Source organism: Podarcis muralis, chromosome 13 (assembly GCF_964188315.1).
Source record: "Podarcis muralis chromosome 13, rPodMur119.hap1.1, whole genome shotgun sequence".
NCBI classification, from domain to species: Eukaryota; Metazoa; Chordata; class Lepidosauria; order Squamata; family Lacertidae; genus Podarcis; species Podarcis muralis.
The window spans coordinates 18,328,971-18,339,733 of NC_135667.1; the positions used below are offsets into that span (position 1 = coordinate 18,328,971).

Here is a 10,763-nt window from a genome sequence, read left to right on the forward strand (position 1 = left end):
CAGTAACATTGCAGTATGTACCCCTCTCCTAGTTGAGCTGCCACCCCTTCCCCACAGCACAGAAAGAAAAAGAGAGAATGCTACCAAACACAAACTCTGGAGAGTGGATTGCAATGAGCTCTTGTGATTACTGGGATGGGAAGTGGCTGCAATGCAGGAGGGACAGGACCTGTAGCTCTCCAGTTGGACTCCCAATTCCTATTATCCTTAGCTAGCATGGCCAACGGTGAGGGATGATGGGAGTGGTAGTCTAGCAACCCCTAGAGCAGAACAGGTTTCCAGTCCCTGTTCTGGTAGATCAGATGGTTGGTTGGCATCCGTCTGTCTTGGAAGACCACCGCCTTCGGGGGGTGAAGTCAAACCGCTGGACAGTTACAATGCTGTGGCTGTAGAGAATGATACAGGAGAGACATGTTTTGTTGCATCTGGGGCAGGTGAAGGCATCCAGTTGTGCTACTGCAGATGCACCATGGCGATTCTTCTCTCTGTGCTCCTCTCAGTGGTCATTTCTCCTTTGGTCTCCAGGCACTGCAGTCATCTGCAAGGGATTGATATCACCAGCCTTCACGTCATGTTTGCAGACACCTTTGTAATGCAAAGGTGGTCTAGTACCTGAAGCCAGCTGCCCATAGAACATGTCCTTGGGGATCCTGCCATCTTCCATTTTGTGGACATGACCAAGTCTGCACGGGCATCACTGAGACAGATGCGCAAACATGCTGAGAATGTGAGCTTGGGAGAGCACATCTTTGTTTGTGACTCTGTCCTGCCATGTGACGGCCAAAATCTTCCTGACGCAGTGCATGTGGAAGATGTTGAAGCATTGCTCCTGTCGCATGTAAGTGGCGCACGACTCACTTCCATAAAGCAGCATGCTAAACAAGTAAGCCAGCTCAACCTTCATCTTGGTATTGGATGTAATAGCACCACATTCTCCCACACCCTTTAGGAGAGGCGAGCCATTGTCATAGCTCCCTTGCCAATACAGTGGTACCTCGGGTTAAGTACTTAATTTGTTCCAGAGGTCCGTACTTAACCTGAAACTGTTCTTAACCTGAAGCACCACTTTAGCTAATGGGGCCTCCTGCTGCTGCCGTGCCGCCGGAACACGATTTCTGTTCTCATCCTGAAGCAAAGTTCTTAACCTGAAGCACTATTTCTGGGTTAGCGGAGTCTGTAACCTGAAGCATATGTAACCTGAAGCGTATGTACCTACCCCGAGGTAGGTACCTTGTCCAGCTCAGCGTCGATGGAGAGATTGCTGGTTATGCTGGAACCCGGGTAGACAAAACCGTCTACCACCTCAAGCATGTGGTCACCAGTACTGATGCCTGGAGATTACCAAAAGTGTGTGTGTCGTCCACTCTCCTCCCCGTTTCAGTATGCATGCAAGCTATTATCTGCTGGTGTTTATTATGAAGTTTCCGTTCTAAGCTCTGGAACACCCTTCTGACCTTCCTAAGCTAGTGATTCCGCCCCTTTGCTCGGAAGCCAGAAATAGGAGCTGGAAGTCTCGCTGCTTTCTTCAGTCGAGCCCCAACCCTCCAGCTTGCCCTAACCCAGCCCAGCTGTGGGTGTGGCGAGGCTTCCTCCGCCCCCTTTTGTGGCCTTCTTTCCCAGGAATCCTTACATCCACACACGCCAGCTTACTTAGATCAAAAAGGAAGAAGAAATAAAAACAAAAGATTCTTTTCCTCCCGATCAGGCATTACCCACCCCTATCCTCCTGGGATCTGTTCCCGCTCCCAAAGGTTAAATTCGTCTACTCTTTCCGCAGATTTCCCGCTAGGAAGCTAAGCAAATCTCTCCACAACACACCCGGAACACCATGAATGTATTCCGCTTCCTAGGAGACATCTCTCATCTATTAGCTATAATCATCTTGCTGCTGAAGATCTGGAAGACAAGATCATGTGCTGGTAAGAAAGAAGGCGTTCCGCTGCTCACTCTCTTACGTGGGAATGGAAAATGTTATTTATTCCCGGCCTGAAAGTGATCACATAACAATGGGAGACAACCTGTAATTGACTAGTTTACGCTTGTAATTTACTCATGCAATTACTTACTCTCCTTTCCTTTGAAGCCTGCAATCGTATGTACGTTTACCAGGGAGTAAGCCCCACTGGAGCTTACTTTTGAGTAACCTGCCACAGGATTGCATAGTAACAACTTAGCTTTATTTTTTAGCTATTGGTTTATTAAAATTAAGCAATTTCCCTTTATTTTTTTCCAGGTTTCTATTTCAGGAATTGAAAGACAGTCCTGTTGCAATTCTGTTTTCTTCCTGACTTGGAGATTTATGAAATATAATTTTTAAAAATGTGATACTGGGTTTTGATAATAGAAAAGTTATTTCTTGCCTGTCGTTGAAACATCATGCACAACAAAATCTGTTTTCATAAGGAATGCAGAACCAAATAGCTGGTTATTATTTGTTAAACCTTTCCTTTGCTAAATAGTTCCTTCTCAAACTACAGACACTTGAGTCTTTGGATGTTTACTTGAAGTCATGCCCCACTTTGCTCAGTGAAGATTACTCTTAGGTAACTGTACATAATTTTTGCAACCTTAAAGATATGAAAATGTCCCCCCTTTATCATTTTAAAAGTTTTCAGATAGTAGATTTAAACATCCATTTCCATATCATCTTAAGAGTTCGTATAAACTTTATTAATTAAGGAACTTTACTAATGCTGTGAGTTTGCTTTCTCTTGAAGGATGCCCCTGACTCCATATAAGGCAGCTTCCTATGTTCCTAAATGTGTTTGGGAGTTTTCCTTACAGAAAAAAAATATGATTTTGTTAAAGCTGGTGGCTGATTGTGGAATAATTTTTTCTATGTGTAGGATCTATGTATCTGTGTTGAATTCAACTTGTCCTTTAAAAGGAGATCTCCCATTCATCTTTTATAGCAATGCTTTATAACTAAAACATAGTATATGAAGCTTGCTTTTAGGAAAGGTTACCTCCCCCTGCCAAAGTAGCATAGTTATCCTGGCCAGGCATGGGTTAATTAGCCTTTGGGGTGGGGAAGAAAGCCATAATGAGGGGGGATCAAAGTGGAAGTTTTAATTTTATCCTTTGTGGAATTCAGTGGGGAGAAGCTGGTTGCAGGGAACTTGACAGAGGCTGGATGATGACGTGGAAGATAGTTCAGACTAGACTGGCAAAGTTTATTAGGTCTCCTCCTCCTGAAAAAAAAAGAATCTGGTTTTCTAGTTGTCTGGGTGGTCTGTAGAGAGTAAAAGGGTTGGGTGGAGGGAAGCCAGAGGCCCTGCACATGTGTGGATTTCCTCAGGCCTGAATAGGAAACTTACTCCTGCTGGGCAGAACTGGGAAAGGCCGTGGATTATATCATGCATTAGGCCCAGTCGGAGATGCATCCCAGCACACTACCATCCTGCCTCTATAGCCCTTTTGGATTATTTTTATTCTGTGCCTATGCGTGGTATGCCTATGTATTTTTTGTGTTGAGGCTTGAGCGGTTGTGAGGCTGGATGGTGAAATCCTGAAGAGTTTGCTTAATTCTTCATTATCTTTTAGTTGATCCTAATAAATATATTGATTACTATATTGCTTTTGAGTGTGTGTGTGTGTGTGTGTGTGTGTGTAAAATTATTGTGAATGAACATGGCTACTTTAAACATTTGTTATTTCACAGAACCCTTGTGGTTATCTGTCAGTTTCACTGCCCTGTGCTTCTCTGTGCAGGGATTTCTGGGAAGAGCCAAATTCTTTTTGCCATTGTCTTCACCACTCGGTACCTAGACCTCTTCACCAACTACATCTCCTTGTACAACACGTCCATGAAGGTACTGGCTTCGACCGTGGGTTAGATGGGACTGGGTGGAAGGAGAGCATAACAGGCTTGGATGAAGTGTGGGTCTAGCATAAATCAGAGAGAAAGGGAAATGTTTAGGTAGGAGAGAAGGCCTTGTTCTCAGCTTCTACCCCTCACTCTGCCTGAAACACCTTGACATCACAGTCGGTTACAGTAGTAGGAGATAGGATTAGGCGGATTGCAATTCTGTGCCCACTTACCTGGGAGTAAGCCCACTCAATACAATTTATTTCTGACTAGGTAGAGTTGCACTGTTCAACTGTGACATGTGCAGGCCTTTGTACTCAGAAGTAAGTCCTGCTGAGCTCAGTGAAGCTTATCTCCAGGTATGTGTGTGCAGGATGCAGTTGTAAAATGTTGATATAAGAGGAAGCAAACTTTTGAGTTCTGCAGGGCACTTCATCAGGCGGAATAATTATAGTCTAAGACTTTGAAGTCTTTCTGCCCCATATTTCTGGACAAGCTTAACGACAGCATATTATTATACCAGAAGGTTAAAAGCAAAACAGTGAACTAAAACTTTGAAAAAGAATACAGTGGTACCTCTGGTTAAGTACTTAATTCGTTCCAGAGGTCCGTTCTTAACCTGAAACTGTTCTTAACCTGAAGACCACTTTAGCTAATGGAGCCTCCTGCTGCCGCTGCACCACCGGAGCATGATTTCTGTTCTTATCCTGAAGCAAAGTTCTTAACCTGAAGCACTATTTCTGGGTTTGTGGAGTCTGTAACCTGAAGTGTATGTAACCTGAAGCATGTGTAACCTGAGGTACCACTGTACTGAAAAGTAAGTTACAGAATGTACTGAGAAGATCTACAAGCCTGGTGTACCACTTTTCAATGTGAGGCTAGTAGAATTAAGGAAAAGGGGGGAAATACATTGTTATAAGGGATTTGGGGTGCATGGGGGAGGTTGGCTGGATGCTAAAGAGGGCTTTTGAATCTAGAAATATGAGAGGGACTATTTAATTTTTAAGACAGGTTTCCTAGGGATTCTCTGTAACATGATTAGACTATAGGAGGGCTATTTTACATTAAGAATTGGGGTGGTGGGGTGATAGTTGATCTCAGTGATCCCTCTTAATCTATTTTGTCTCTTGTAGGTGGTTTATATTGCATGCTCCTATGCCACAGTGTGGATGATCTATAGCAAATTCAAAGCCACCTATGATGGCAACCATGACACCTTCCGAGTGGAGTTCCTGGTCTTTCCCACAGCAGTGTTAGCTTTCCTAGTGAATCATGATTTCACTCCCCTAGAGGTAATTTAATATATAGGTTGGTCTTGTTTTGCATTAAGATCCAAGCCCCCAAACGGCTGCTCATAAAACGGGGGAAGGCAATCTTTTTGGCTCCACGCATGCAGGGGTTGGTAGAAGCCACATGCCAGCAAATGTAGCAAGATTCAGACCTGCCTGTCCACATAGTAACGCATCCATACAGCAGTGTCCAGTTGTGTGTGCGCAAATGCACAAACCCATGGAGATGAAAGGTATGCAGGGGTGTCCCTCCCTGTGAATTTTACCCCCCAGTGTAATTGAGCCTCCCAGTCAGAAGTTTGGAAGGCAGGGAGTTTAAAATGCAGAGAAAGGCATGTAGAGGTGACCATCCTGGTGCTGCTTTCTCTCCATTAGGATGGCTGCATTTGAAGCCCTTTACCCTATGCAACCAAATTCACTCTAGTCTAGGCTTGCCGTATGTCAGGAAAATTCCTGACGTCATGGTTTTGGGGTGTAAAAATGGCGTACGGGGGAAATTTTGCTGAATTGATGTATGACAATGTGATGGGGAAAGCTGTGGAAACAGCACCAAAATCACTGTTTTTGGGTGAGGTTTCCTAAATTTTTTAAATCTAGTCTATCCCCCACTTCTTGGGTGATCAGCTGAGCAGTGGGGGGAGTGCAGTGTTTCCTAGAGCAAAGCTACACAGGCTGCAGTCAGGGATCACCAACCTCTGGCATCATTTAGTGTTCTGGCCAAGGGGTACCTATGTCATAGGATATCTTTCAATCTTATGTGTTGGCATTGACTTCTTGCACTTTGTCTTATTTTGCCTCGGTACTAATTCTCTATATATTTGTTTTCTCTTTTTAGGATTATAGGATTGGGCTTAGTTTTGTTTACTAAAGCAACAAATAATATGTTCAACTGCACTTGTGTGCTTAGGCACAGACAAATAAACCTGAAGTTCATTATTCAAAATTTGTTCCAGTGAGGGGTGGATGGCATTCAAATGGGATTGTGATGTAGCTGAGACTATATGCTGCTCTGCCAAAAAAGAAATGCAGTTTGTTAAAAAAAGGAAAACATTTCCTGTAACTGGAAGGGCAGAGGGACAGAATGGCTAGGACTAGAATATTTGTCCTCCAAATGTTGATGGATTACAGTTCCCATCATCCCTGACCATTGGCCATGATGGCTGGGACTGATGGGAGTTGGAGTCCAATGACATCTGGTCTCTATTTCTGAATTAGGGAGTGGTTTGTATCTCTTGAGTGAGGTACAAGGTTTTGCACACAACACCCAAAGCAAATGCTAGTTCCGGGCAATCTAATGCAGGCTGCATCTACTCGTTGCAGTATTTCCAGTGGCTAATGATGTAAAAATGAGTTGGGGCAGATATACCCTTAATTTCTGTCCTGAATCTTGCTGTGTAATAGTAGAAAGTCCAAATTATTCACTTCTCAGCATCTAGAATTCTCAATTTTTCCTTCTTAAAATCCGCAAGCTATTGTTGAGATGGCAGCACAACTTTGAGGTTATTATGGACTGGCCCAGAGCTGTGCTTCATTGTCAGTAATATGTAAATTACAATCATATTGTATCTCTCTTGGATGCCTCCAGATTCTCTGGACTTTCTCCATCTATCTCGAGTCGGTGGCTATCTTGCCACAGCTCTTCATGGTCAGTAAGACAGGTGAGGCCGAGACCATCACAAGTCACTATCTCTTCGCCTTGGGTGTCTACCGTGCCCTCTACTTGTTCAACTGGATTTGGCGTTACCAGTTTGAGGGCTTCTTCGACCTCATTGCCATTGTGGCTGGCTTGGTGCAAACCATACTCTACTGCGATTTCTTCTACCTCTACATTACAAAAGGTATTTTGGAAATAACGGGTGGAAACTAATTTCTTTATGTGATCATGTGTATATACGATAAAATGGGAGGCTAGGATTCAAGGCTTCTAGAGTGGAGTGGAATTAACACAGTGAGTTGGGAGTCTATCTCAAGAAGACGCATATTTTATCTTGAATGAGCAGTGCTGCTGTCTAAAATATCACTAGAGGGTGCTGTACAGCTAGTATCAGGCCTCCACCTCTGTAGCTTGGAAAGACTTATTGACACTATACTTATTGTAAATAGGCAACAAATTAATTAGCTTCTTAGTTCTTTCTCCTTGTGACCGGGAAGAGATGATACAGATAAATATTTCCCACATGAAGAAGTATAAATACTAGGAACTTATGCATATACAGTACTGTGAGCACATCTGGTCCAGCTCTGCCAAGTGAATTGACCTACCAGGCATCTGGTTGTCAGTTATTTAGTTTACTGTGGTATTTTTACTTATGTAGGGGTGCCTGTTGGGTTTTCTGTCTCAAGAACTCAAATGACTTGGAATATCTCTTGTAGGATGTTGAAAACTTAGGCATTTGTTGTTTTTTAAAGATAATGATAGGGTATATTTGGGCTGAGTGTATGTGTACACACATTTGCACACCAAATATTGCAGTGTGGAATGGTCCTGTTCCTTTCATGTACATCATATTGTGGTCATTGAGCACATGCTTAGGTCTCACTGGGCTATTATGGATTCCCTTCCTGAAATATTTTTTTCCTGCTTCTGCAAATCTCACGATTTCCCAGCCTGCTACCTCCCTCTGATCTGCAGTGTCTCCATGGATTTTTGGCTGAAGACAGGAGATTGTATATCCATCACATTACGTAAATTGGTTTTGATTGTATTATTATTGCTTCTTCTTACGTTGTGTTTTATTGTATTACAAATTGCATTACTACAACAGACAGTGGAGCAGGGCAATTGATTGGATGGGGGCTGCAGACTTTCTGACTCTACCTCTGGCTAATTTTAGCCTCCCATCTACCACCTCTCGTCACACTGTAGTTTGCGGTGCTCTGTGTTCAAGCAAACTGCAGCATGACGACACTTGCATTTTTATTATATGTATATAATGAGCAGAATTTTCAGATGTGACCATGCATTTTATAGTGCTACTTTAATTTCAAGGCTATAATTACTATTTCTAGTTGATGCACCTTTTTGTTTCCAGAGGTTGCTGAAAATGTATTTTTCCCTTACCAGAGGTTGTTATATTTTTGTACTTTCAACAGCTCTACAGCTATAGCAAGACAAAATTCTCATACATTATTTTTTCTCTTTTTTTTCTTCAGTTCTAAAAGGCAAGAAGTTGAGTTTGCCGGCATAGTTCACACTGAGCCCATGACAAAGATACTTTGGCCGAGAAGGATGAGGGGAATCCTTCACAGGAAGTTAAAAACAAAGTTTCTGGGGTTTTTTTCTTTTTTTATTCTTACCAACGAAGTTAAGTCACCTGTTGATCTCTTCTTGCACCCTGAACTTTTACCTGAGTGTGATTTGGGTCAAAACAATGGATTGTCCTTCTGCTCAAGAGACTGATATAGAAGGGGTGAGGTGGGCAACAGCTTGGACTCCAAGCTTATAATGACTACTGCTGGTGATATATAGGTGGTAGGTTTCTCAAGGGCCCTTTTTATCATTGACCTCACTTTCTATACTCCTGACTCTATTTTGGTAATGAACTGCCACAGCTAGGAAATATTTTTAAAACAACAACAACTACAACAACAACAACTGGACATCTCCCTCCTCTCACATTGTGCTCATGTTTTGGGCTTTGGGTTGACCACAGCTATGAAGAAATCTGAGTGCCGTGGGTCTATCCAGATAAACAGGAGCACTTACAAATTTAATCTATTTTCTTTAGATACTGATTATTTTTCTCTATTTTTAAAAAATATTGCTGGCAAGAAAAGACCACCCTAATACATTCTTACACTTGCTTCATTTTGAATATTATTTGATGGTTAATTCCTCATCTACTTTAAATAAAACAAGCAACCATCATCCCAAATAATTAGTGCCTTTGTGGGAGGGATGGGAATTTAAATAAAAAGAAATCTGTTTTGTTGCCTGTTTGTATTGAAATCTTTGTGTTTCCCATTCCTGTACATTCATCCTCATTTCCCATACTATTCTCCTGTACAGTATTGCTGCTTTCTGTTAAAACAGTGGCTGCTTTCCCCCATCTCTTGAAGCTCTCTCTACTCATTGGCTTATATCAAACTAAGTTTTACCAGAATAGATTCACTGAAATTAATGGAAATGACTAACTTCGATCAGTTAATTTCAGTGGGCCTACTCTGAATAAAGTTTAGTTGGATATAACCTACTGAGTTTAGTGGGGCTTTCTACGTTAGCAGGCATACAATTGTAGCCTTAATATTTGTTATGATAAAACACATTTTCTGTAGTTGCCACTTTTCTCTGGTTCTCAAAGACACTGCTGTCTCAGCAAAATTACTTTTTATCTTAGCCAATCAAAATGTCATGTGTCTCCACATGACACTAAAAGGGGCCTTTGAGCCTCTCTAGTGCTATTCTGGCCAGATGTAAATGTTAATGTGAGATGGAATATGGAAGATAAATTGAAAGCATGTTCTAGTCAATTTAAGCTCTCAGTTTGCATTGTAGACCGATTTACAGTGTGCTGATGCAAAAGTAAATCTTGCCAAGTTCAGTGGGGCTTACTCCCATGTATGAATATGTAAAGATTAGAGTCTTAAGCAAAAATGCTATAAATCTCATGTATGAAAGCAGCTTGGAAAAGAATTAGAATTACTGGCTTGCAAGTAATGGTATGAGAAGTTTTCTACTTTATTGGAAATGCTATGCGAACATGTCATGCATTTTGCATGGAGGGAGCTCTTCTATCTCTGCAGATGAGGACATGCACCCACATGCAGATGGATTTTTACATATGGATGATTTCTCTTCTTGAATTGGGATATATGAAAAATTGCACTCATGCTGCAATCCTATGCATACTTTACTGGAAGTAAGTCTTATTGAACTCAGTTGGAATTATTTCTGAGCAGACATGCACAGGAGCAAGATGGCATTTCCCCTTAAACTTCTTTCAGCATCAAAGGCCGAAAACTATTTCAAATAGAAGTAAAGCCTAAGAGTTGCCATAGTTTGAGTGACTAGTCATAGGGCAATGACTAGTAATGTTTTAAGTTCTATACCTTTAATATGATTATCCAGTAGCAGTCATTAGGTTTCTGTTTTGGTTATCATAAATAGCCCGTTGTTTTCCAGATATTTGTGATATTTAAGGAGCTGTTGCTTGCTGTAGAAAGCTAGTAGCTACTTGAAACATTCAGTAGTCATTACTAGGTAAATTTGAATCTGTGTGGCAGCATACACATATAAGCTAATCATTTATATCTTTCACAGAATCACAGAGAAACTTTACTGGATTAGGTTCTATACTGATATAGCCTTCAGTGGCTAGCATCTAATTGATTACACTATCTAGCAAAAGTGCAACAATGGCTATGGAGACGACAGCTTCAGGATGTATCTGTCTATAGCCTTGTTCAGGCTTAAAATTGTTCACACAAGTCCATATATTAACATTCACAAGGCTTAAACAAGTTGCATTGAACCAGTACAATGGGGAAAGGACTGTATCTGAAGTGCTGCACACCAGCTGGGTGGCAGAGGGCAAATGTCACTCCAGTGCTTTCATTATTTCCTTGATTTCTTAAAGCTGGGACTGGCAGCCAGAATAGCTGCATTTTGCTATATCCAGTTGAGAAAAAAATGTGTGGCAGTTGCACATGCACGTTGTCTCCCTTTT

The 10,763-nt window shown here is 41.7% G+C and overlaps 1 protein-coding gene across 1 annotated transcript; it reads left to right on the forward strand.

Moving 5' to 3' along the window:
- Positions 1-1,587: 1,587 nt before the first annotated feature.
- Positions 1,588-9,029, forward strand: KDELR1 (KDEL endoplasmic reticulum protein retention receptor 1). The gene is made up of 5 exons (XM_028701586.2): positions 1,588-1,919; positions 3,712-3,812; positions 4,942-5,100; positions 6,683-6,935; positions 8,251-9,029. Exons 1-5 carry the CDS (start codon positions 1,829-1,831, stop codon positions 8,283-8,285), a joined length of 639 nt encoding a protein of 212 aa, XP_028557419.1. The 5' UTR covers positions 1,588-1,828; the 3' UTR covers positions 8,286-9,029.
- The last annotated feature ends 1,734 nt before the right edge of the window (positions 9,030-10,763 follow it).

Excerpts from the sequence above, each read along its gene's own strand:
- KDELR1 (XM_028701586.2), top strand. The coding sequence starts at position 1,829 with ATGAATGTATTCCGCTTCCTAGGAGACATCTCTCATCTATTAGCTATA. Across the intron at positions 5,101-6,682 it reads ATGATTTCACTCCCCTAGAG|ATTCTCTGGACTTTCTCCAT; the intron begins GTAATTTAATAT and ends GGATGCCTCCAG. Across the intron at positions 6,936-8,250 it reads CTACCTCTACATTACAAAAG|TTCTAAAAGGCAAGAAGTTG; the intron begins GTATTTTGGAAA and ends TTTTTTCTTCAG.